Source organism: Zingiber officinale, chromosome 7B, assembly GCF_018446385.1.
Source record: "Zingiber officinale cultivar Zhangliang chromosome 7B, Zo_v1.1, whole genome shotgun sequence".
Taxonomy (NCBI): Eukaryota; Viridiplantae; Streptophyta; class Magnoliopsida; order Zingiberales; family Zingiberaceae; genus Zingiber; species Zingiber officinale.
Window position 1 is genome coordinate 3,366,251 of NC_055999.1, and position 26,489 is coordinate 3,392,739.

General features: G+C 37.7%; 4 protein-coding genes across 5 annotated transcripts; 1 reads left to right on the top strand and 3 right to left on the bottom strand.

The window, feature by feature from the left end:
- Window positions 1–574: 574 nt before the first annotated feature.
- LOC122005067 (proline-rich receptor-like protein kinase PERK1) lies at window positions 575–7,069 on the top strand. The gene is made up of 8 exons (XM_042559976.1): window positions 575–1,339; window positions 1,915–2,466; window positions 2,793–2,879; window positions 2,983–3,053; window positions 3,554–3,630; window positions 5,951–6,098; window positions 6,192–6,356; window positions 6,547–7,069. Exons 1-8 carry the CDS (start codon window positions 625–627, stop codon window positions 6,856–6,858), a joined length of 2,127 nt encoding a protein of 708 aa, XP_042415910.1. The 5' UTR covers window positions 575–624; the 3' UTR covers window positions 6,859–7,069.
- Window positions 7,070–9,531: 2,462 nt separating this feature from the next.
- LOC122005068 (rhomboid-like protein 11, chloroplastic) lies at window positions 9,532–14,983 on the bottom strand. 2 transcript variants are annotated; one of them, XM_042559977.1, is made up of 7 exons: window positions 14,639–14,983; window positions 13,035–13,159; window positions 10,701–10,786; window positions 10,475–10,515; window positions 10,207–10,373; window positions 10,056–10,118; window positions 9,532–9,836 (listed from the first exon to the last, which is right to left on the bottom strand). In XM_042559977.1, exons 1-7 carry the CDS (start codon window positions 14,844–14,846, stop codon window positions 9,642–9,644), a joined length of 885 nt encoding a protein of 294 aa, XP_042415911.1. In that variant the 5' UTR covers window positions 14,847–14,983; the 3' UTR covers window positions 9,532–9,641. The 2 variants fall into 2 exon arrangements, with proteins under 2 accessions (XP_042415911.1, XP_042415912.1); XM_042559978.1 differs by having other exon boundaries at window positions 14,542–14,665.
- An 87-nt stretch (window positions 14,984–15,070) lies between these two features.
- LOC122005069 (sigma intracellular receptor 2-like) lies at window positions 15,071–15,951 on the bottom strand. Its single transcript, XM_042559979.1, has 2 exons — window positions 15,536–15,951; window positions 15,071–15,385 (listed from the first exon to the last, which is right to left on the bottom strand). The coding sequence occupies exons 1-2, from the start codon at window positions 15,857–15,859 to the stop codon at window positions 15,209–15,211; spliced, it is 501 nt and encodes a 166-aa protein (XP_042415913.1). The 5' UTR covers window positions 15,860–15,951; the 3' UTR covers window positions 15,071–15,208.
- Window positions 15,952–22,423: 6,472 nt separating this feature from the next.
- LOC122005070 (peroxiredoxin-2C-like) lies at window positions 22,424–24,628 on the bottom strand. Its single transcript, XM_042559980.1, has 3 exons — window positions 24,374–24,628; window positions 23,848–23,927; window positions 22,424–22,821 (listed from the first exon to the last, which is right to left on the bottom strand). Exons 1-3 carry the CDS (start codon window positions 24,526–24,528, stop codon window positions 22,568–22,570), a joined length of 489 nt encoding a protein of 162 aa, XP_042415914.1. The 5' UTR covers window positions 24,529–24,628; the 3' UTR covers window positions 22,424–22,567.
- Between the last annotated feature and the right edge of the window lie 1,861 nt (window positions 24,629–26,489).

Genomic DNA, 26,489 nt, shown 5'->3' on the forward strand with positions numbered 1-26,489 from the left:
CGTGTCTAGCTGTTCTCACATCAAAATAAGCTGTATAAAACTGTGAACATTTCTAGCAACGCCCTACCGATTAGGAAATTCTTAAAAAGTCACCGAGGAGTTTTATGGAAAGTCGATCTTATTTTTTTATATAATTATTTGGCCATAAATGTCGATGTAATTTAAATTATCATCTATTTTAGCATTCGAAGCAAGTTGGCTTCCAGATCACATTCTCATTCTAGTTTTTTTGGTGATTATTACTAATTCCACAGTTTGTCTCATTTAATTATATTTTTATGCCAACTATCACAATGATAAATAAGGTTTAATACGAATTATCAGTACGTGGAAATTCAATATTTTTTAATACATTTAAGTGAAAAATAGAAAGAAAACAAAAGTAGGTCGTAATTAGGCTGAAATGATTTTTTTTTTAAAAAATATCTTTTTTCCATTTTTTTTTTTCAAAAAATTGAGTCTCAGGTAATTTTCATTTACGGGCGAAAAAGGTTGCCTAGGGCTCCAGCCGAAGTCTTTTTTATTTTTTATTTTTTATTTTTATTTTTATTTTTATAATCCTCTTCTCGAAGAAAATCAAAGTAAGAAAAGGAATTCCACTTCTCTACTCGCCGCCCAGACGCCATGTCCTCCCCCTCGCCCAACTCCACCCCTGCCGCTCCGCCTCCGGCCACTCCCGCAGCGCCGCCCCCGGCCACCCCTGCCTCTCCGCCTCCAGCCACTCCCGCCGCTCCGCCTCCTTCCACTCCTACCGCACCGCCTCCATCCACCCCCGCCGCTCCGCCTCCAGCCAATCCCTCGGCGCCGCCCCCGGCCACCCCTTCCGCTCCGCCTCCAGCCACTCCCGCCGCTCCGCCTCCAGCCACTCCCGCCGCTCCGCCTCCAGCCACTCCCGCTGTTCCGCCTCCAGCCACACCCGCCGCCCCGCCTCCAACCACTCCAGCTTCCCCGCCTGCCGCCGTCCCACTTCCTGCCTCCCCTCCTCCACCCGCCACCCCGCCCTCCCCCTCCCTCCCTTCCCCGACTCCTCCCTCGACCTCGCCGCCTCCCCCGCCGACCAACCCATCCGCTTCGCCGCCGCCCCCATCTCCACCCTCTTCGCATTCTCCACCGCAGCCTAAAGTGCCGTCTCCACCGCCTCCCTCTTCGCCTTCGTCGACTCGGACAGGCTCTAGCTCGATCTCGACCTCGGTTGTCATCGGTGTCGCGGTTGGTGGGGTTGTGATCGTCTTGCTGCTCAGCTTCGTATGCGTTTTTTGTTGGAGAAAGAAGCGCAGGGCGCCGCCGTCGACGGCCCATTACTATGGAGCTCCACCGCCGCCTCCAATGGCAGGGAAAGGTTAAAAATATCTACTTTTATTGATTTTCTGGGTAAAATTGTTTGCTCCCCTCCGAATAGATTGACGACTTGTATCCGTGCGGTTACGCCCATGGATTTCTATTTTTCTCTCTATTTTTCCTTTATCCGTTGATTTTCATGGAAATGTACCGCACCAAGTAACCAACAAGCATAAGTTTCTTATCTTTGAGTAGGGAGCTTTTTTGACAAGGAGATAGGAGTATGGTGGTGCGAGTTTGTGTGTATAATGATCTATATCAAAAAGTTGATGTTTTGTGAAGACAAATCGTGCGTTCTACTTCATGTCGGTAGAATCTGTTAGGACTGCAAGTCGCCCCAGATTGCAATTTGGACGCTTTCTTATATAGCATCTGCAATTCACTTTTTGTATGGTTACATAACCAATATTTGCATTTCAAAAACGTTCACCAGTCACCAGCAACTATTTTGCCAGTTTTTGTTTTGAAAGAAAAATGTTGTGGCTGTCCTCTTAGCTCTCCTATTTTAGACTTTGGTTTGGACATAATGTTCTTTCAGTGAATTGGTACCAAAATGACTTTGGGGGATGCTTTCAGGTGACATCTATGGTGAATATTGGCAACAGAATGCGCCTCCAGCAGATCATGTTGTAAAGCTTCCTCCTGGACCACTACCTCCTCCTCCATATGCTTCCCGTCCACCTCACTCTCCAAGCCATTTGCCACCTCCACCCCCGCCTCCACCGCCTATGATAAATAGCAGCGGAGGTTCTGTGTCTAATCTTTCTGCTTCTGAGAGTCCACTACCTCCACCATCTCCAGGAGTTGCCCTTGGATTCTCCAAAAGCACTTTTACTTATGAGGAATTGTCTATAGCGACAAATGGTTTTTCAGATGCAAATCTCCTGGGACAAGGTGGTTTTGGTTTCGTACATAGAGGAGTTCTTCCAGACGGCAAAGAAGTTGCAGTAAAACAATTGAAAATAGGAAGTGGCCAGGGTGAACGTGAGTTCCAGGCAGAGATTGAGATCATCAGCCGTGTGCATCACAAGCATCTTGTTTCATTAGTTGGATACTGCATTGCAGGAGGCAAGAGGCTGCTTGTCTATGAATATGTTCCTAATAATACATTGGAGTTCCACTTGCACGGTAAGGCATTATGCTACTCTTGCTTCATTACCTGCTCAAAATTTTGAGCATTCTTACTTCCCTTGCTTCTTTTTGTCTAGCCATCATTTGTGTAATCGTGTATGCATTGATTCGGAGCACACATTGGGTTCCAGCAATATATTCAAGCTATATAATGAACTGATATTAGAAAAATTTAGAAAAAAAGTAACTGAAATTGTTCCTTCTTAATTACTTGTAGTAGTTGGTCTATATCCAGAGCTTGATATACATTGTAGATCTTTTTGGTATTCTGTAACAGTTTAAGATATTTGCATGGATAGTTTATGATAATAATTCTTTTTCAGGGAGAGGCAGACCAACCATGGAATGGTCCACACGATTAAAAATTGCTTTGGGTTCTGCCAAGGGATTGGCATATCTTCATGAAGACTGTGAGTTATTTTGCATTTTTGCTATTTTCCAATGTTCACCATCACTATAGACTTGATTTCCTCATTTATAGTTGGTTCTTATAATGAGTATTCTGGTTTGCAGGCCACCCGAAGATTATTCACCGTGATATTAAGGCATCCAATATTCTTCTCGATTACAAGTTTGTGGCAAAGGTAAACAAATCTACTACATCACATAATAAAATAATTTTCAGATAGAATATAATGTCTGTTTATTAATCTAAAAAAGGGATGTTACTTCTGCATTGATATTTGTCATTTGATCTCTTTGCATTCCAAACTTGGATCTCTAAGAATTGTCATTATATATCATATGAAAATCTGCAAATTAACTGAAGGATGATATATATTTTTTTTCCCAATTGAATAAGCTATAGATTGTTTTGCAATAGGATTTTGAAAAGTTACCTTAGTGTTTGTATAGTTTTTATTTGATGCTTGAATGGCCTTACTGAATTTATTTTTCCTTAAAAAAAGAAGTGGTGAAAAATATCTGGCTGTTCTTTCCTTGTATATCTTTAGATGCAGATCATTCTTTTAGCTGAAACCTCCCGAGTAGCCAACAGTTTTTGCTGTATTATGTTTCCTGGTAACTTATTTTAGTCGATTAACCATTATGTTTATTAATTTCATCTATATCTTCTGTTTTGCAGGTTGCGGATTTTGGGCTTGCTAAGTTTGCTTCTGATAATAATACCCATGTTTCCACAAGAGTCATGGGGACCTTTGGGTAAGCTTCATTCTTGTCATTACACTTTGCATATCACTTCTTCTTATCTAGGTTAGCCATGTCGTGTGTTTTCCTTTGCATATCATTTCTTCTTATCTAGGATAGCTATGTCTTGTGTTTTCCTTTGCATATCATTTCTTCTCATCCATATTTTTCCCTGGATTTATGTAAATTATCAGTATCCTTGTTGATTTTCATTACAACAAAAGTGAGATTTACGGAGATATTTTAGTTTAACTTTAAGTCTCATGAATTTGTCTCTATGGGGATATATATATATTTTTAATTTGCCCCTAAAAAATAGTGTCTTCAAAGGCAAATTTTTTATTGTCTCTAAGAAGCTTTATAGAGACAATTACAATTGCCTCTAAAGGTCAATAATTTTTTTAAGAGACAATAATTTGTCTCTAAATATATTTGTTGACACAAATATAATTGTGTCTAAAAGTTATTAACTTTTTTAGAGACATCTATTAATTTGCCACAAAAACTATCTAGAGAGACAACTATAAATGTCTCTAACAAGCCAAAGAATTTGAATTGATCATTTTCCTCATTTTTAGAGACAATTATAAATATATCTAAAAGTCAAGAACTTTTGAGGGACAATTAACAATGTCTCTAAATATATTCATAGTGACAATTATAGATCTTTGACAAAATAATATTTCTATTGACAAATTTATTTTTAAAAATAGATAATTATTTTTAGTGATAATTTATCACTAAATTGTATTAAAACACTTCTATTTCTCTAAAAGAGTGTGAATACTAAAGTGCATTAAGTAAATACAATAATTCATAAAAGGGTTACATGGTTTATATTATATACACCAATCCACAAATATATATTAACATGAGTCGAGCAGCTATTTTAAAAAGTTGACCATGAAGCAGACTCTGCAATTAACCTTGATGGCTTAAGTCTTGTGCTAATAGGTTAATGTGGAACCCACCAAGTCTCAAAAAGATGTCTCCGGTTTCCAACTTATATTTCCATTGATCATTAAATACTATTAATTTCACTTGATTCTAGAATTCAGGAAATAAAATAAATAACAAGCATATACCAAATTGTTTATAAAATAATAGTCCTGTAAAGAATTAGTTTATCACTGTTGTCATATTCTTCGGTATAGAACATTTTCAAACTTTCTTTAATTGTAGGCACTTCCAAAAGGTGCTAGTCTGATGCTTTTGGTTATACCTGTGGCACAAAAGGAAAGCCAAGGTGCATGTGAATTCAGTGGATGATGAAACCTGCAGGTGAAATAAATAACTAAAAATTTTCTAACAAAGATAAGAATACAATGTGGTGCAGAAATTTTATCTTCACTGTAATACTCACTTTCTTCTAGAGGTCATGATATTAGAATCCTTAAATGGAAAGTAACCTGCAAACGGTACAAATAGGATGACTCCACTTGACACATACTATTACCCAAGGATCTCATGATGTCGAAGGAAGTTTTTGTAGTGAAATGGGCAGAAATCTGAACCCATGACAGATGTACAGAAAGTCATTGACTGTCCTTGTGTCTTGTCTGTTGCCAGTCGCTGAGATGAGCAGCATTCTCTGCTACATTGACAATGTTAACTTGATAAATGGTGGGCGAGCAGCAGCAGTGGCTTGTTCTCTATATTTGAGACTATCCGATAATGGATTGCAGGAGAGCCTTTCTTTCTTGTCTGCCTAACATCAATCCCAAGATCTCAGCATTGGCGCTGCCAACCACTCGATTCTCTTCTAACAACCTCTCCTTTATTCTCATTCAATCACTTGGGTAACTGCATCTTGGCTGAGGATTCTTCTCAATGGCCTTGCCAAGGGAGAGTAATCGCCTCTCGGCTGACACTGCTTACATAATTCTGATGCCCTTGCTGAGGCAGGATTTGGGAGTGAGATTTAGGTTGCTGCTGCTTCCATCGTTCACTTTGTCCTCTGCTGCATATGATGGTAATTAAATGAGAGGTGTGTTTTTCACTATGGAGAATAAATAATTCACTCCGAGGGTATATTTTAAGTAGACTATTAATTTTTTAATAATAATAATATCATTTTTAGAGATGCATATTAGAATTGTGTCTGTATGTTTCCCCCTATTATTCATTTGTATTGTAGTGTTTGTATCCTTGCATCATATGTTTGAAAGGATTCCTTTATTTACATTCTGAAATTGAGCATCATTTGTTCATTAGGTTTGTTCCTACTTGTATCTATAGCTGGCAGGAATCTTTTTTGGCCTAAATGATTTGTCAAGTTTCGATGTCATAGATTTTGCTACCATTGAATTGACCTGTAGACACTGTTTTCTTGTAGTTATCTGGCACCTGAATATGCATCTTCAGGCAAGCTGACAGATAAATCAGATGTGTTCTCATTTGGTGTAATGCTTCTAGAGCTAATCACTGGACGGCGCCCTGTTGATACATCCCAAACTTACACGGATGATAGCTTGGTTGACTGGGTCAGTTTAGTGATTGCATAACAACAGTCTTATCTGGTTCTAATCATTTCTTTACTTCCGCCTAACTTTTTCAGTTTTTTCTTGTAACTTCAGGCAAGGCCATTGCTTACTCGAGCTCTTGAAGATAGCAAATACGACGGTGCTCTTGTTGATCCTCGGTTGGGAATGGACTATAACCCTAATGAGATGGCCTGCATGATTGCCTGTGCTGCTGCATGCGTGCGCCATTCAGCACGTCGACGGCCAAGAATGAGTCAGGTTCGGTCTCTTTCCTTGGTGGTTTTGTTTATAGTTTTTTTAAAGTTTATAATTGTATACCATCTTGAATTTGTGCCTCGCATTGGTGTTCGATCACATTTTCTGCTTAGTCCATTGTTAGATTCTTGTGATCTCTCAGTCATCACAATATTACCAACCTTTCACTAACTTAACAAAGTGTAACCTACAGATTGTCCGTGCTTTAGAAGGTGATGCATCTCTCGATGACTTAAACAACGGTGTCAAACCTGGTCACAGCAGGTTTTACAGTTCCCATGACAGCAGCTCTGATTACGATTCCAATCAGTACAATGAGGATATGAAGAAGTTCAGAAGAATGGCAGTCACAACTGAAGAATTTGCTAGCAGCGAGTACAGTGCACCGACTGGTGAATATGGACAGGTTCAATCGGCTTCGAGCAGTGAAGGTCAACAAACTCAAGAGATAGAATTGAGAAATAAGAAAGACAAGTATGACTATGGTTTTGGCAGCAATTTGTGAGAAGCGCCTATATCTATTCAATTGTAAAGCCCAGCCTTGTTCCACGGCTAGGAAAACCAAATTCATCTGATACAAAACAATAACAATATTTTCATAGGTGTTTGTTTCGTTGATTCCAATAATGATGAATAGCTTACTGATTCTTTTGTGATGTCTACGTTTTTACTGATTAAATACTGAAATGAAATATATTTCTTCGACAGTTGATTTACTTCTGGTTTAAACAGTGGGAGATTAGGATTTTATCAAATGACTTGTGGCTATTAAGATTTAAATGATTTTCTTGCGAGGTTGTTCTTTAATTCTACAAATACATTTCAATCTTTAATACCGTGTTTAAAGATGAAAGAGATTGAGAAGAAAGAAAGTATGACGAGGAAAAAGAGTGAGATAGGAGAGAAAGTATGATGAGAGAGGATAAACAAAGAGAAAATATAGAGAGAATAAAGAAAGAAAGAATGTGATGAGAGAAAAAAATGAGGAGAAAGAGTCTGTGATGGGAGAATTTGATGAGAAAGAAAGCATGATGAGAGAAAAGGTGGATGAAAAAAAAATGAGAGAAGAGAGTTGATGGGAGAGAAAGAATGTGGCACCGCCACCGCCACATTAGCGGCCCCCTAGAGTCGGTTTTACAGATATGGAGGGAGGTAAATATAGGTGCACATCTAAAAGCGCATGACCGGGTCACTAACCCTAGGTAATTAGACCATCTCCAATCCATAACACTATATTTGGTGTAGCTTTAACACCAAAATGATGCAATTTCAATACCAAACACTATTTGAGCTCCAATCCATCCACATCATATCACACCAAAAAAGAATATTCTATTTTTCTTAGTAATATTTTTATATGATAATTATTATATTTAAAATTAATACTTCATTAATATTTTTAGGTTAAATTTTTTAAAATTCAATATCCAACTAATATATATATATATATAATTTTTATTTTGTATGTCAGTGTAATGGATAATGTATTTTACATTTATGCATATCAAAAATTTTAATATTTTATTATATTGTTTTTATAAAATTAGTAATATAATTTATAAATGTAATTATAATTAAAATATATTAAATAAATTTAAAATAATATTTTAATAAATTAAATATTTACAAATATACATAATAAAATTTAAATATGATATTAAATACACTTAATTTAAATTTGTAATAAATAATAATTATATTTAAATATCCTATAAGTATACAAAGGAAATAATAATTATAAATTAATTATATTTTATTAATTATATAATAAAATTAACAAAAAATAAAAACTCTCTCACACCAAATATGGTGATGTGAATAGTGCATCACCAAATATGGTGTTGCACTATTGAGGGCATCTCCAACCCATCATCAAAATACCAAATTTGGTATAAATTTAACACCAAATTACTCCAACCCATACACCAAATCTCACCTCAAATATGGTGATGTGAATAGTGCAACACCATATTTAATGTTGCACTATTCACATCACCATATTTGGTGATGGAGAGATTTTTTTTAAAATTTTTATTATATTATTATAAAATCAAATGTAATTAATTAATAATTATTATTTTCTTTATCTTTATTTATAGTATAATTAAATGTAATTATTATTTATTATAAATTTAAATTAAGTGTATTTAATAGCATATTTAAATTTTTTTATGTATATGTGTAAATATTTAATTTATTAAAATTATTATTTTAATTTTATTTAATATATTTTAATTATAATTAATTATCATATAAAAATTAATAAGAATAATAGAATATTCTAAAAATATTCCTTTTTGGTGTGATATGGTGTGGATGGGTTAGAGTTGAAATAGTGTTTGATGCTGAAATTGTACCATTTTAGTGTGAAAATTACATCAAATTTGATGATGTGGGTTGGAGATGGTCTCACCACACCATATTTGATGTGGAATTTGATATATGGATTGGAGTATTTTAGTGCTAATTTGACACCAAATTTGGTGTTTTGGTGATGGATTGGAGATGGTATCAGAGAAAATAAGAAGAGAGTATATGTGGAACCGCCACATCAGCGGCCCCCTAGAGCCGGTCCCACGGATATGGAGGGAGGTAAATGCAGGTACACAGGTGGAAAGTGCATAGCGGAGACGTTAACCCCAGGCAGTGACACCCCGGGGATCGACCCCTGGACCTTTCAGCCACAGAACCATGCACTCCCCATCTGTACTACGCCCTGGGGACAAATAAGAAGAAAGTATATGATAAGAGAAAATGAGGAGAGAGAAAATGTGATGATAAAATGAAGAAAGAGAAAGTGTGATGATAGAATGAGAAGAAATATATGATGAGAGATTGAGAAGGGAAAAAATATGATGAGAGAGAATAAGAGAGAGAAAGTGATATGAAAGAAAAATTAAACAAACCCATTAATTCTCATTCTCATTCCCATCAAAACCCAAGGAAGGAGGTGGATTTCATCAATACCCTAAATTTTAGATTTTATTCTAAAATTTTAATTTCATTCTCATCATCCAAACACAAAATTTAAAAATAAATTGATTCCCTTATTCCTAAACCCCTAAATCAAACACCACTTAAATTCTTTTCCGATTTATCATTTATTTCCATTTCCATTTAATCTTATAAAGAATTGCAGCGGCAGTAAGAAGTTAAAGATTTGACCCAATAGGATGAGGGGGGCCGGTTAGAGTAAGAGATGCCTATTCCAATTTCCAAACATCAATTCATACGTATCTATAAAACCTACAGTAGAGTCAACTTCCAACTGTTTTTACAGGAGATGTCTCAAGGTCGTTTGTTCTCATGTCTAACAGACTCGATGTCTTTCTGATAGGGTTGAGAAGGAATGCGACTCACAAGCAAAACCAAAGCAGCCCCAATGAGAGCACCAGAGAGATGGGCAATGTGATTGACTGCCATGAAAGAGCCTCTCCCAAATGTCCCTGTCAGGTTTGTCGAAGCCTGTGCAGCTTCCATGACCTACACGGCATTGCCACGAAACAACTCATTCGAAGCAAAAATTGCTCATTTGATTAATCGAAGAGTTAGTTGCCCTCGTAAGCAATACATAAAGCACGGAGGTTATTTTCAGGTCATAGCAGAACAGTGACGGAATAAAACTTGGCCAAAGTAAATCTCCCAACAAATGCATGATAACGCTTTGATTTTCATTAACTTTTTTCAAGAATCTCCACGTACCTTATCAATTACAAACTGACCAAGGATAAGAACTTCAATGATTTTCCTCCAATCCCATGACATCTGCAATAATCGTGTTTGCATTTTGTGGAATATGGATAACAATGATCAGAGAGATGCTTTCAGTGAGTAAAAATCAGTAACGAATTACCTTAACTAGGACGCTTATTGCAAATAGTCCAAAGACTGCACCAGAAGCTCCTAACGATACTGCAGATCTTGGGAGAAGTAACCATGAAACAAGGTTAGCTCCAGCACCAGTAAGAATGTATGATATCCACAATGCAAAATTCCCTTCTTCCTCCTCTACTAGTTTTCCTGATAATAAGGACAAGGTAAATACAAAGTTGTGAATATAAAGAAACTCAACACGGAAAAAGAAAATTGTAATCCTTCAAAAGCAAATTACATAATCTTACCAAATATATACAAGAAAAATAGGTTGCTAGAGAGGTGGTTCCTGTAAAGTGTGAAAAGTAAATCCTACAGTGAAGCATTTATTTTGACGTTACTAATCATGAAAGAAAAATAGAGCCATTTCATCAGTCCAAACCCTGAAACCCATTAATTACCTTGCAGCTTTGCAGGTTTCAAATACAGGGAGAAAAACAAATCACTATGGCTATGAAGTTTAGAAGGGCTAACCAGCTAGCATGGCAAAATGTTGCTGTCACAAACTGGAACCACGCTGGCAAGCCATGATACAGATACAGGATTTTGATCTCCCGAATCTGTAAAAGGAGAATATATTAAAATTTTTACTAAGCACCTGTAAGTTCCGTGGATCAGGAGAGGCTTTAGGAATTGGAGACATCTAATGTAACCCAAGAACGTAAAGAAACCCTTTCACATTTCACATAGAAAGCCAAATATCCTTCATAACACAATTATATGAGTTTCCAACCATCAAATAATACATATCCATCACCATCATCCTCACCACCAAAGCCATGTTTGTCCCAGGCTCCCAGCTAGGCCAGTTGCTCCATATAATTTATTGGTTGCCTTTGAATGTGTCATACTATCCCAATTTTTTTTTCCTTTTATCATCTATTGGTGTTACATCTAATTGTTCCTACATAATAATATATTTTACATCTATCAAGTAACTTCACATATCCATCTTAGCATTTTGATCTCCATTATATTACTTTTTTTGTACGAGCTGTTTTCTAACTCCCATAAAATATTGTAGCTAGTATGACTGTCTTATAATTTATTTTATCCTAAGGGTCACAAGATCAAATAAGACTCCAAAAACTTCTTTTAGTTCCAATCACTCATTCTTGATCCTGTCAATCTTCATCCATATAGTTTTGCAAATTAAATGTAGTATATGATACATTGAAGAAACAACATATAAGCAGACAACCTAAGCCTACATTTATAGCTCATACATTGCAATTATTTTGGTATATATTAGAAACAAAGAAGGATTACCATCACAATTTTGACAAAATCAGAAAATACAGACACTAGTGCAAAAGTGCATCAGAGTTTCTCAGTTTCAAAGAGAACAGACTAAATACCTAAAAATAAAATTCACAAAAGTCTTTCAAGTTTTGATCAATTCTAAATATATTGATGATGAATCAAATCATGTCTCTCTCTCTCTCTCTATCTCTATCTCTATCTCTCTATATATATATAGTAATTTTAGCTTGCACACCTGCGTGGGCGCCCCTCACAGGTTCGAGGGACCTTGGATGATCCAAGGCATCTCGATCAAATTTTTTTCCATATCTTTTTAAGTTCCCAGTTGTGCCAATAAGATTTTGCTTTTAAGGTTTAGGGGTTGGGTTATAGTATTAAGTAAAAAAGAAATTTTAAATCAAAATTTTTTTTGGGTGTGCAGGGATAAGGTGTGGATAAGGAATCAGATCCTCTGTTCCGAGATTTCCATATCCCTGTGTCTCCTTGTCTATCGGACGGCAGGGCCGTACCTGAGTTTTCGTAGGCTTGAGTCGAAGTGTCAAAATTGGGCTCTCTCACATTGTGCGATTAATTTTTCTTAATCAAAAGTCTTCTTCATTAATACCTATAAAATACAAAGCAAAATACTAATTGATTGCAAATTATTATGGCCTTTTGAGTTCTGTCCTTCGCTGTCCGAGTCCGACGGTCATCCATAATTTGCAAAATATAATCACATTCACTTATTGTAAATTTGCAATGTTCGGAGACCGAGAGGCGAGAGACGAGATGGTTGAAAGTTGAAATGTTTAATTTAAGACTAGCTGAAAAAAAATCATATTTTAATTTGTTAATTACATTAACAGAATATTACATATGTGGGCTGACTAAGAAAATATATAGAAGGGCTGAATACTTTTTTCTTAAGCCACTTAATACAAAAGCTCAAGATAAAATATATGTATATATAATAGACCATATTTTTTGGGACCTCCTAAGATAATGGGCCCTGAGATAGATGTCTCTCCAGACTATGCTCAGGTCCGGCTCTGTCGGACGGTCATGACAACCTCGTGATGTGCACTGCATCCTTGAGATATGATCTAGCTCGTCTGATCGACAAGGAGACACGGAGACACAAGGAATCTCGGGACAGAGGATCTGATCTCGTGGATAAGGCGTGCAAGATATCAAATCTCATATATATATATATATATATCAAATAGTTTCTCAAATCTACAATATTTTCTTTCCTATTTTAGCCGAACTAGGACATAGAATTCAAGATTTACTCATTAGATAGAATGAGTTCAAGTTTATTTTAGCCCATCAGTAAGATGAAGTGAAAGATCATTATTTGACCATTCAAACCAAGATAATAAATTTGTTTACAAAAAAAAAAAAAAAAAAAAAAGAACTAAACCAAATCAAACGTTTACCTTTACTATGTAGTTTATTTTACCATTGGTGTAAAAAATATAAATAGACAAATAGCACCAACAAGGCATGAGAAATTAACAACCATGCAAAAACATTTTGGTCTAACAAATGTACAAATAAAGTCACCTGAAGTATGTGGTCTGCCACATAAATACCGAGGTTAAGCAGTAGTATCCAGAATACTCCACTGGCGGGCCGGTTTTGTCCTCTACTCCCATCAGGCTTTGCCAGCTCCAACTCTGAAGTCATATCTAATAGAAAGAAAGAATTATAAATCAACTCAATCCACAATAACAGAAGTAGAGAACCAAGTAATGAGAATACAATCAGGTATTGTATTATCATGTCATAATCATAAAAAGAAGCCGGATTTATGAAGCAAATGAAGCGTTCTGGTTTCCTTTGCTATATTACAGTCTATTCAGAATCTTAAATTCAATAACAAAATCACCACCAGATGCAGCGCCTGAATGAAGAAAAGAGTTTTACACACACGCACAAAACTATTGAGGGGCACAACCCATTTTCAGCCCAAGTTAAAAAAAACTGACGAAAAGGCCTAATTTTTCCAGAGAAAGCTGGCAAACAGGAGATTTCTCTTCTGGCTATTAAAACAGGAGAAGCCACCTGTTCTAGTAACAAAAAAAAAAAAAAGAGTGTGTGTTTAGCAATGGAATATGTGCATGATAGAGTGAGCAATTAAAGGAGGAGAAGTCACCTCCTCTAGTAGCAAGAAACAAGAGAGTGTTGTCCCCTCAGGGCGGTGCGGTGGTTGAGGCATGGGGCGTTGCCACATGAGGTCTTGAGGTTGAAACTTGGCGCGTCCGAGCATGTCCTCTCCCATGCCTTGGCCACTTACACTAGTAGTCACTCGTGATTTACCTCCTCCGTGTTGGCCTAAGGACGGATTGACGGGGGCGCAGGGGACGAGCGAATCGCCTTTTGTCACAAGAAACAAGAAAGTGTCCGAGCGAAACTCGGCGTCCCCTCGGGGTGGTGCAATGGTGGGTGTTGCCACATGATGTCTTGGGATCGAAACTCAGCGTGTCCTCCACATGCCTTGGCCACTTGCACTAATGGCTAGTAGTCACCCATGATTTATCTCCACTGTGTTGGCTTAGGGACGGGTTGGCAGGGGCGCTAGGGGTGAGCGAATCACCTTTTGCCACAAGAAACAAGAGTGTGTGTAAGTGTGTGCTTCACAATGGAAAATGTGTGTGATAGACTGAGTAATTTGTAAGTTGTTGGATAAACATCCAGTGAACAGAGAAGGGGGAAGTAGAGAGGAAAGAAAGATAGAATGAAGGAGAAACAAGGAAGAAAGAGAGGAGTTTAATTGGACTATAAGATGGGTTGAGAAGTATATGATGTTTAACTTTCAGAGGGAAAGGAAAAAGGAAGTTGTTGTTCAATAATATGATAAGCTTCGTACCTAACAAGTCATCATGTTCTAAAGGATTTTCATATTTAAAATGGTTCTTATTTGATTTTTTTGAATTTATGTTGTAGGATATAATTGAACAGAAATTTGAGCTTCAAATGAGAACATTAGGAAATTCTTGTGAACACAAGGTAAGAGTTTAAAGTAGCACATAAACTTGTAATGTTATGTGAAGCGTGGAATTACAGATACCTTGTAATGTTATTCGAGGAACCGCAGACCCAACCAAGAAATCAAAGCGATTCTCCAATAACTGCAGAAGTGGAAGATAGACGAAGTAACAACGAACCTGATCCTTTAATTGCGAAAAGGCTCCGCCGGCGGGACAAAAGAACCACTTTTGGCCGAGAGGGGTAGCACCGGCGACCTAACGGGGCAGGGAAAACGACGGAGGGAGGACGAGAGTAGCAGAGCGCCGAGAAGCGAGTTGGGGCGACGATGAGCCCGACGCCGGCCGGCGGACCCGTCAACTGCGCGAGGCCACGAAGATGGCCCATTTCTTCCCCGATTCGGAGCGACGGAACGAAGCTAGGAGCGTCGACCGCCTGGACGCTCAGATGGTATTTTTATTTGGGCCAGAAGCTTTACAATAGCGGGCCGTGATCGAATCCCTAATGCCCGGGCTCAACGATTTACCTCGATTCGTGGCGTGTGAAATATTGAACATTTTAGAACGTTTAACCAACACATTTATGATGTTTTATACAACCAAAAACCCACCTAAAGAACTCGATTGTTCCTGAATAGTCCAATTCCATTTGCAAAGAAGATTGTTCAAACATAAAATCTAACAGGTAATTTGTCAACATCAGGATATCAAAGAACAATAAAAGCAGTAACAGGAAGCATCTATCTTCAATTAGGTCCTCTTCTTCTTGTTCCTTCCTGAAGCGGCATGAGATGTAGAAGCAGGGATACGTCGAGGAAGCAGTCCTCGTATGATTGCGAAGAAGGCAAAAACCATGAACGGAGCATACAATCGAATCAACTTATCTGATGCTTTCCCAGAACTTAGCAACTCTCCCATTATAGCAGCCTGAAAAATGATTACAGAGTTCCTAATCAACATAGAACCGCAAATTTTTGATCGAGAAATTGAGATAGGGGGTGCGGATCCATGCTAGAAGTGATATCATTCTCAAAGATGTAATTTTTAGGGTTTGGGACATATTAAGATGTCGAATACCATTGTCGTGGCGACGTTGACGCCCGCCATGAGGGAGGTGGTGGTTGCCCATGGGCGGCGAGAGACGATGCCGTAGATATTGGCGACGGAGAGGGGCCAGAGGAAGGCGATCTCCAGCCATACGAGTCCGGTGAAAAAGCCGGGCTTCTCAGCTACCAAATAGTCTCCGAACTCCTCGGCGTACCACCGCTTCAGCTCCACCAGTGGCGCCGGGTAGAGCAATTTAGGGAGGCAGGTCTGCGCGTCGAACAATGGCGCCGTCACCGTCAGCACAGCGGAGAAGACCACCACCACGGCGTCAATGAGCATCGAGATGAGCCCCATTTCTCAGTCGTGTACCCTTCGTATCTTCCCCCTTTCTGATAAAATAAAGGGGAGAAGATCCAGATTCAAGGCTGCGTTTCTCTTGTTAGAGAAAGGATAAAATAAAATATTTATCCATCAACTATTAAATAAGCTGTGCCACTATCCCTCAGTCAAATTATAATTTTGGTCATGTAACTTATCTGTTTTCTAATTTTCATTCTGTTAAGAGTTAATTTACACTTTTAGTCCCGTAATTTAGTAATATTTTTCAATTTTAATCCTTTTTCCTAAAATTAAAATTTTTAACCGGTAATAGCTAAGTTGACAGCCATTAATTACTTATGTGGAAAAAAAAATATTAAAGAACAATAAGACGATCTTAAACCTACGCTAATAGTCTACGCCGATCTCCATTCTCCCTTCTCATCCTCGACTCGCGCATGAGGCGCGCCTCGGCCTCCAGTCGCGCGCTCTCCCACTGCGCCATGTGGCTGAGGTTGGCGGCACTCCGGGAGGGTCAGGCGTCGGCGGCGGAGCCGAGGGCATCGCTCTTCGCCTTGTGCGTGCATGGGTCGATGCCCATCTTCGCCAGCCGCTTCTTCAGGTGCGTGTTCCCGTAGTTCTTGATCTCATTGTCCGTTCTCTTCGGCAAGTGTATCGCGATCGCAGACCACCTGAAACGAGGCATGCAGTTGGTCTTCCTACGCCGATCTCCATTCTCCCTTCTCATCCTCGACTCGCGCACGAGGCATGCAGTTGGTCTTCCTCCAGTCGTGCGCTCTCCCACTACGTCCAAAAGATGCTGGCCTACGTCGAGAAGCACGACCATGGGAGCTGGAGAGCTTTGCCGGCGAAAGCCGGTGAGCTTCCTCTGCCGCCGCTACCTGAATTGCGCTTGAGAACGGTAAAAAGGACGATGAAGTGTGAATTGTGGTGGTGCTTTTGCAGGGCTGCAGCGGTGTGGGAAGAGTTGCAAGTTGAGGTGGACCAACTACCTGAGGTCGGACATCAACAGAGGGGAGTTTAGTTCGCAGGAGGAGCAGACCATCGTCCAACTACATGCCCTGCTCGGGAACAGGTTCAATCTGCTCCTCGAATGCTGCATTGTTTTTCTCTGCGTGAGCATGATGTTGTTGATGGTTTGGAGGCTTCTTCGTTTCAGGTGGTCTGCGATCGCGACGCACTTGCCAAAGAGAACGAAGATGGGCATCGACCCATGCACGCACAAGGCGAAGAGCGACGCCCTCGGCTCCGCCGCCGACGCCGGACCCTCCCGGAGTGCCGCAAACCTCAGCCACATGGCGCAGTGGGAGAGCGCGCGACTGGAGGCCGAGGCGCGCCTCATGCGCGAGTCGAGGATGAGAAGAGAGAATGGAGATCGGCGTAGGAGTATTAGCGTAGGTTTAAGATCGTCTTATTGTTTTTTAATATTTTTTTTCCACATAAGTAATTAATGACTGTCAACTTAGTGATTACCGGTTAAAAATTTTAATTTTAAGAAAAAAGATTAAAATTGAAAAATATTACTAAGTTACGGGACTAAAAGTGTAAATTATCTCTTAACAGGATGAAAATTAGAAAACTGATAAGTTATATGACCAAAATTATAATTTTCTCTATGCATATGGATTGTCAACTCATTTATAATATTTTTTTAAACAAATATTTCAAAACTGATTAAAAAAAAAAATCAAAAAATGCTAAATCGAGCAAGCTTCAACTTGACAGTCGTGGTGCGGTGCCAAATCACATCAGAGCATTTAGGTTCGTCAAAGTCAACTTCTCATATCTAAGGGTAACTTGACCACCAACTTTGATCCAGCCGCGAATTCCTAAAAGGCACTCTATATATAACTTTAAGAAGTAATCTTCTAAATTTATTTATTTTTAATTTTAAAACTTTAATAAAAAATTAAAAAATGTAGAAAAGTTAATAAAACATTTAAAATATTTTTCCTATTTTTTAATATCTTCAATTTTTCTATATGTAATTATAAAAAAGTAAAAAATAAAAATAAGATTAATAATATAAAAATAATAAAGAATCATTTTTTGTTTTTTTTTACAGCACCATAGTGGTATTTATTTATGAAGACCAACATTACAGTATGAAAGTTTCAAACCATTTTATAAAATATTGGAAGAGCTTTAAAATAATAAAAGAGAATTTATTTATATTTATGTTCATCAAATAAATCTACTGAAGTTGAAATAAGCCCGATCGTAGTTTTTTAGATTCATCAATAGATTTCGATCGAAAGCCATTAATGAACTTAGACGATTTGGATTTTTAAAATTTTACAATGAGTGGAAGTGTGAAATATATAGAAGGTAGATATGATGAAAAATCTTGATCCTAAGTCTCCTAAATGAGTTATAGGCCAGTGCCAAGTTGCACAAAGTATGAAACTTTTTAAACTTTTTGAGCAATGCTGAAAATCCTTTACGATGATAATGGAGGGCACATTTGGACTCTTGGGCACTGCAGAAACCTACATGAGTTGAAATGAGCCTGATCAGAGATTTCTAAGTCTATCAATAGGTTTTCATTGAAAACCATTGGTAGACTTATATGACTTGGATTTCTAAAATTTTACAATGAGATGGAAACGTGGAGAGTATAGAAGGTTGATATGGTACGAAATCTTGATCCCAAGTCTCCTACACAAAGTTATAAGCCCGTGTCAATTTGTACAAAGTCTAAAACTTTCTAAACCTCTTGAACAATATTGGAAATCCTTTACGATGATAACGGAGGACACATTTGGACTCTTGAGCACTATAGAAACCTACATGAGTTGGAATAAGTCTGATCAAATCTCTCTAAATCCATCAATGAATTTTGACCGAAACTCATTGATGGATCTAGGATATTTGGTTTTTTAAAATTTTGCTATGAGATGAGAGAGTTTAGCGTGTAAAAGGTATATATGGTGTCCAATCTTGGTCCTAATACATGTAAGCGAAGTTATGGCCGTATGCTAACTAGCACAAATTGTGGAGCTAGTTTTTGAAGACTAGCACCATAGTGTTGGTTCTGATCACATGCTATGGTGTTGGTTTATAAAGATTAGCACCACTATGGTGCTGGTTTTTGAAAATCAGCACCGTAGTTTTTGCTAGTTAGCATGTGATCATAACTTTGTCTACGTGTATTAGGACAAGGATTGGGCACCATATTTGTTGGAGCAATCTAGGTGCCCTAGGTTTTGATGTTTGGGCAAAAGTATAAGTTAGGTTTATTGTTGTATTTGATATGCATTGTGAGTGTGCAGGATACAGGTACAACAAGGAAAGTCCAAGTGTGATCTTGGCAAAGGAGGAAAGTCCAAGAATGAGTCTTGGCGGTGTAAGTCCAAGCATGTAGTCTTGGCAACGTAAGTCCAAGTGTGACTTGGCAATGGATGAAGCCCCAGAGGTGAGGAGCCTCTTGGCAAAGGAAAATCCGACAATATGGACAAGGCCGAAGGAAGCTCCAGAAGGCAAGACGTGAAGGATGGGGCGACATCCGAGGGACGCGAGGCTGATGGAGGAGGCTAGAAGGCTAGGTCTAGGTTGGTCGGGCGAGAACGAGTGCTGAGTGAATGTACTCGAGGCAAAATTCTAAAATTAGGGTTTACTGTAGCGTTACTGTAGCAGTCGACTGATGATTGTAGCAGTCGACTGATGCACTGTAGCAGAGAGCCGTTGAGATAGCCGTTGGCACCAGTCGACTGGTGCATTGACCAGTCGACTGGTAACGGGCAAATCGGGTTCTGATTTGTTCCAAGCTCTATAAGAAGGAGCTTGGTATGGCCGGCCAAGGTGACGAAATTAGACTTGGTTAAAGCCTAATTAGTAGTCACCAAAGTGCTCAAGAGATCTTTGTGCCAAGAGGTCTTGGTTGGAGTTGTGGTGAGGTTTCTCCACCCACAAGGAGGTTGAGCTAGCCGGAGTTTGCCGAGGACTAATCCACCGACGGATTGAGGGATCGTCCACCTTACGGACACGCCGTGGAGTAGGAGCAAGTTATCTCCGAACCACGTACACGCCTTGTGTTAGGGTTTGTGTTTGGTTTGTTGTCTTCTTCCTTCTTGTTTTAGGTTAACTTTCGTATTTGTTAGTTTGCTTTTGTATTCCGCTGTGCACTAACATTATAGGAAGTAAAGTTTTGGGTGAGACGCTATTCACCCCCCCTCTAGCGGACGTCAAGGTCCCAACAATATTTATCTTCTACACATTTCATATTTTTATCTCATTGTAAAATTTCATAAATCCAAGTCCTTTAAGTTCATCAATGAGTTTCGGTCAAAACTCATTGATAGACTTAGAGAGATATGATTAGACTCATTCCAACCCCGGTAGATTTTTATAGTTCCTGAAGTCCAAGGGTGCCCTCCATTATCATCACAAAAGATTCTCAGTATTGCTTAGAAGTTTAGAAAGTTTCAGACTTTGTGCCAATTGACACGGACCTATAACTTAATGTAAAGACTTAGAACCAAAATTTCTCACCATATCTATCTTCTACATACTCCACACTTCAATCTCATTATAAAATTCAAAAATCCAAGTCATCTAGGTATATCAATGGGTTTTTGTCAAAACTAATTAATGAATCTAAAGAGCTCTGATAGGACTCATTCCAACTCTCATAGGTTTCTATAGTTCCCTAGAGTCCAAGGGTATCATCTGTTATCATCATAAAAGATATCCAGCATTGTGCTTAGAAGGTTTAGAAAGTTTTAAACTTTTTATCAATTAACATGGTCTATAACTTCGTGTAAGAGATTTGGGACCAAAATTTATTACCATATCTCCCTTCTACACACTCTACACTTCCATCTTATTGTAAAAAATTTAAAAATTTAAGTCATCTAGGTTCATCAATAGATTTTGATTGAAACTCATTGATGGACTTCTAGGACTCCTATTAGCCTCATTCTAATTCATATACGTTTTTGCAATGCCCAATGTCCAAATATGCACTTTGTTATCATCGTAAAGGATTTTCAACATTACTAAAAAGAGTTTAAAAAGTTTCAAACTTTTTGCAAATTAACACATGCCTATAACTTCATGTAAAAAACTTAGGATCAAGATTTCTCACCATATCTATCTTTATACATTCCACATTTCCATCTCATTATAAACTTTTAGAAATCCAAGTTATCTATATATGTCCATCAATGAGTTTCAATTGAAATTCATGGATGGATCTAGAGATCTCCGATCAGGATCATTCCAACTTCAATGGATTTATTAGGTGAACATGAATCCAAATAGATTCTCTTTTACTAGTTTAAAGCTCTCCTAACAATACTTAAAACGATTTAAAACTGTCAGAACATAGTACTAATTTTTAAAGATTAATACTACTATGATGGTCTTCAAAAACTAGTATCACTATGGTGCTGGTCAAACCAGCACCAAAGTGATTTTTTTATTATTTTTATTAATAAAATCAATTCTTGCCATTAATCTTATTTTTATTTTTTACTCTTTTATAAAAACATATTAAAAAATTAAAGATATTAAAAATTTGAAAAAAAAATATTTTAAATGTTTTATTAACCTTTATTTTATATATTTTTAAAATTTTTATTACATTTTAAAAGTAAAAATAAATAATTTTATAGGATTATTTATTAAAGTTTAAATGGTGTTTAAATTAATTAATTTAGGAAGAAAGGCATACATTCAAACATGTATGCATACAAGTAAAAGTATAATTTGTGGGGCTGGGTAAATCCTTTGAGCATGGGCGGAGCCACCCTTGGTAGGGTGGGCTCCAGCCCTATCAATTTTTTTTTAAAAAAAATAAAATTAAAAAAAATTCAGGCCCATAATTTTTTCTTAATTGTTTTCCTGTTGCACGTTCCTGCCGCATGCGCTTTTTATTAAATCAAAAACTTTGATTTGATTTAATTAAAATTCAAAGCACACCTCACTTTATTAGAAATTTTAATTAAATTAAAAATTTTGCAAGACCCTTCGCTTCCGCGGAGCCATAGGTATGAAAGATTTTAGTTTTGATCATGTTTTTTTTTCACTAGGTTCGAGTAGATGTGTTTATCTTTGAAATAGATTTCCTTCAAACTCCTTTCTTGACCGCGTAATCTTTTAATTTCTTGAAAATCTTTACATTATCATTCACATGATATTTTATATTCATGTATTGTACAAACATTCGACAGTGACTCAACGAATACAATCACGACATCCCTTCTTTTAAATAGCATATGATATCGGTGCGACCATCGTCATAAGTTTATATCTCGACAATCAGTCTCAGATAAATTTAAATTCTGACTACCCTCCTACCTTTGAGGATCATAATTTTACCCCTACCTTTGAGGATCATAATTTTAAAATTTCACGTGTGCTGTTTGAGAATTTACCGTTGATCCTGCTCCATCAATCCACTCAGAAGATACGAGCCATCGATCAGTTTACAGATGAAATCAAAAGCAGTACAAGTTAAACAATTCTACAAAAAATTGCCCCAAGAGTTGGTGTCTCTTGAACTGTCAGCAAGACTGATGGCTCCTGAGTAACAACAGAATGACTAGCAGAAAGCAAATTTACTTGTTTTAAGTTCAGTTGCTCAAAAACAGATCTTTATTTAAGCGATAGTTGCATCAGTCACACGTCATGATTCATAAAGGAAACCACCACAAAACATTGCTAGGTTGACCCAACTAGTAAACTTGACGTACAGACACAAACAAAGTGACCATAATGATCTTAGAGGGCCTTGAGGATCTCTTCTGCACCGGAGATGGTGAATGCTCCTCCTTCTTCAATGTTTGCAACCTTCACCACGAGGTTATCGACAAGGAGAGCAAACCTTCGTGACCGAATCCCCAACCCTTTATCTGCAAGATCCAATTCCAAGCCAAGAACATGGGTGTAGCTTGCAGAGCCGTCAGCTAGGAATTTCACATGCTTATTGTCGGGATATGTCTTTGCCCACGCCTTCATAACAAAGGGGTCATTAACTGCAAGAGATTTACACAAATAAGAAAGAGCTCAAATCACTTTTCTATAGCAGAATGTCAGTCTGAATTATAATCAATTCAATGCCTTCAAACTGGAAGGACTTGCATATTTGATTTAAGTGACGTGTGCAGATCATATTGTGCTAAATGTTTAAGATGCGGGCAGTGCCAAAGAGGATTTTTCATGTAATCAAGCTTCATATCCTTCATGTTGAACAAGATTGCCAGTAATCTCAAGAGCAGCTTTGATGTTTGAAAGAGAACAAGTAGTTTTTGTGGACTAATCTAGTGATGAGATTTTGTTTTTCATACTTTGCCTAGTAACTTAACTTTTCCACCAATAAATGTGTTAATAGATACTTCATCTTATGAACGTGTTCTATAAGAGTTGTAACTACTGCATCATTGGTTGTCACTTCGCTTTCTTAGTTCTTGCTACGCGATTTCTTTCACTTCATAAAGCTCGCAACAAAAATATATTGGTCCTTGATGCTTGTGAATTTGCTAAACAAGCCTAAGTCATACAATTGTTTATATTTTTCATATAAATGCTAAGAGACCCATATTGTAATAATAGAAAAACTTATATTTCTTTCACGTTTTATCTACATTTTGTCTTTATTATAAAAAAGAACATTAAGTTTAACGAGTGTCAAACTATTTGATCATGAGGTGCAAGAACTATGACAAAGTTAATGAAACCTGAAAAAAACAGAGAAACCAACTAGTTAACTAAGACAGAATCTGCAAGTTGTTTGATCAATAAAATTGCATTTTGTCAGAGGCTCCTTAATTCTTTGGGATTGGAGACCTTCCAATCCATTGTAGCATAGAAGTCTTCACTTAAAAGGTAAAATTCTTTCCTATTAAGTATGAAACCAAAAGTATTACGATGAACACACAATCCAAAACATGTGAAATTAATCTCATCTAAATTGAATACTAGTGCATCAGAACTAACGCAATATTGTCAAATTGTCCGTCAGTGTGAATCATGCTCGCTAAGAAGATAAAACAGATGATTACCGCTGATGAGGAGGATCTCGTCAACGCCCTTGGATTTAAGTTCCTCGGCACTTTCAATAAAGCCAGGCACATGCGTCATGCTGCAAAAGGAAAAAGGATAAAATCAAAGATCTCCTGAGGAAGCGCAAATGTCACGAGCAAGATCGCGTAAAGGTTCGAGCATAATAAGCGTCCTGATAGTGGCGATCTTGACTGGCCGAAATTAATTTCTATGACCTTTACATTCCCCCACTTTTTTCCCTTCAATTCCTTTAAAACATTTTTCCGCTTGCATATGAAGAATATCTCTCACGCCAGAAAAAAAAAACAATCACAATCCAAAGAGGGCAGAGGAAGCCCATGGCTTTGACATGCTGGTGATTCGTCTGGTAACTGAGCGTCGAACAAAGGATTCGAAAGTGAATAAAAAAATTAAAAAACATCAAAAAAACCCAAAACAAACAAACAATCTTTTGCTAAGAGATTTGGGCATAGAGCATCTATTGGACAGAGTACTGGGAGATAAGAAGGGAATCGGTATGCTTACCTGCAGGTAGGCGTGAAAGCGCCGGGGACGCCAAAGAGGATGACCTTCTTACCGGCGGCGAGGGAGTGGACCGACACTGGCTGCAGCTGGTCGTTCTCATCGAACCACGCCAACGTGCCGTCCGGAAGCGCATCTCCAACAGCGATTGGAGCCATTCTCTTCTCGATCTCGATCTTGCTCTCGCTCTCGGTCAGCCGATCTCGCTCTCGATATCTGCGATAAATTTAACGGAGGTTGTTTGCCGCAAAGCATGCCGTTCCTTTATTACTTGCCTTTTAATGTGCGGGTTTTTCCATAACTCTTCGCAGGCAGGAAACATCAACCTCTGATAGCGTGATAGCTCTCGTGACGTCATATTTCGAAATAACAAAGAGTAGGTTGGAAAAATATGATGTTTCGTATCTCATACCAGACAGGCCATTTACATTTACCCTGGCTCCAGCGCGGACATCGAGAAGAGAGCGAGTTTTTTGGACTTTTGGAAACGACTGAAGGACGGCGATGAACATTACACATGTATTATATTTTTTTTCTTTATTTATTTATTTTTAATGCCTTCGGTCCAATTAATCGGTGGATAGATTAATGTCCCAGATTTTATGCCCCACGTTTGTACCCACAACTGGTTAATTTCATTTAACACATTTCGATTTTACTCGGGAATAAATTTCTACTGACATGAAAACTAAATATAAAGTTTCAATTAAGAATTTAAAGATAATTTCCAGTTTAAACTATTTAACTCTACGACATTGTTTAAAAATGTGTATTTATTTATGAATAAAAAATTGATTCTATTTAGTAAGAATAAAACTCCATACCGAGGCTATGTATGTATGATCTTGAATATCTTTAAATTTGATAGGTCGTACATATCCCATTGGTTTAGTTGCCTAGTTTTCTCTTATATAAAAATTTATTATATACCATCTTTAATAAAAAAATAAAAATAAATAATTACCTTACGATTTCTTTTACTTATCACCTAAAAATAATTACCATTTATATAGGACCATATAGGTAAGTTTTTCAAAATTATTAAATTATGTTTCATAATTTTCAAATTATTAAATTATATATCCATTATTATTGGTTCAAATTGATATTTGAGGGTATAAATATAAATATAAAAATTAGATGAACTCAGAAAACCTAATTTCACATGATTCTGAGTACTTTAGGTTCATCAACCAATTTTGATCAAATGAAACTTAAAAGTTTCGATCGAAATTGACTGATATAGTTAGAGATCTCGGAATGATACGAAATCAGTTCATATGTATTCATTTAACTCTCTTAGTTGTTAAAATACTCTCTGTTGGTGCAATCATGGCCTGGAAGTTTCAATGTGTTGACAATTATTTAAGTTTAGGTTAATACGTTGGAACTAACATGCATTGTGAGTTTGCAGGAGGAGTTTCTTGCAGGTCGGAAGACCAGATGCAAGAGAAGTCCAAGAAGGTCGAGGACTGGATTTTTGGGAAAAAGATTTCTTGCAGGTTAGAAGACCAGATGCAAGAGAAGTCCGAGAAGGTCGGGGACCGGATTCTTGGCAAAAGAAGCTCCTGTAGGTCACAAGATTATATGTGTGTTAGGCTCACTATCAGAGATCAATTGGTGAATCGATTCAGACATGACTGTGAGGCAGAATGCCTTTGAATTGATCAGCCGATCGATTGAAGGTAAGTCAATCGATCGGCCGATCGATTGGAAAGGATCTGCGCGAAGCACCGAATGCTTCTGAATCGATCAGCCGATCGATTCAAGTATTGAATCGATCGGCCGATCGATCCGTGAACATTCTGTGCGAAGCATAGAACCCTTCTGAATCGATCAGCCGATCGATTCAAGGTATTGAATCGATCGACCGATCGATCCGAGAGCATTCTGTGCGAAGCACAGAACCCTTCTGAATCGATCAGCCGATAGATTCAAGGTATTGAATCGATCGGCCGATCGATCCGTGAACATTCTGTGCGAAGCACAGAATCATCCTGAATCGATCAACCGATCGATTCACAAAGCTGCGATTTCATGAGCAAGCGGTTGAATCGATTCAAACTTTGCCCCAATCGATCCAAGTCAAATAAAAGAATCTGCACCGTTGATCTTGACG

Bases quoted from the DNA above. Each gene is read 5' to 3' on its own strand.
- LOC122005067 (XM_042559976.1), top strand. From the start codon at position 625: ATGTCCTCCCCCTCGCCCAACTCCACCCCTGCCGCTCCGCCTCCGGCC. The intron at 3,054-3,553 runs GTAAACAAATCT...TCTGTTTTGCAG, and splicing joins ATTACAAGTTTGTGGCAAAG to GTTGCGGATTTTGGGCTTGC. The intron at 3,631-5,950 runs GTAAGCTTCATT...GTTTTCTTGTAG, and splicing joins AGAGTCATGGGGACCTTTGG to TTATCTGGCACCTGAATATG.
- LOC122005068 (XM_042559977.1), bottom strand. From the start codon at position 14,846: ATGGGCCATCTTCGTGGCCTCGCGCAGTTGACGGGTCCGCCGGCCGGC. The intron at 10,787-13,034 runs GTGACTTTATTT...CTCCTTTTACAG, and splicing joins TGGCAGACCACATACTTCAG to ATTCGGGAGATCAAAATCCT. The intron at 9,837-10,055 runs GTACGTGGAGAT...AATGCCGTGTAG, and splicing joins GTCAGTTTGTAATTGATAAG to GTCATGGAAGCTGCACAGGC.
- LOC122005069 (XM_042559979.1), bottom strand. From the start codon at position 15,859: ATGGGGCTCATCTCGATGCTCATTGACGCCGTGGTGGTGGTCTTCTCC. The intron at 15,386-15,535 runs GTATTCGACATC...ATCATTTTTCAG, and splicing joins TCAACGTCGCCACGACAATG to GCTGCTATAATGGGAGAGTT.
- LOC122005070 (XM_042559980.1), bottom strand. From the start codon at position 24,528: ATGGCTCCAATCGCTGTTGGAGATGCGCTTCCGGACGGCACGTTGGCG. The intron at 23,928-24,373 runs GTAAGCATACCG...TTCCTTTTGCAG, and splicing joins GCTTTCACGCCTACCTGCAG to CATGACGCATGTGCCTGGCT. The intron at 22,822-23,847 runs GTAATCATCTGT...AATCTCTTGCAG, and splicing joins CGAGATCCTCCTCATCAGCG to TTAATGACCCCTTTGTTATG.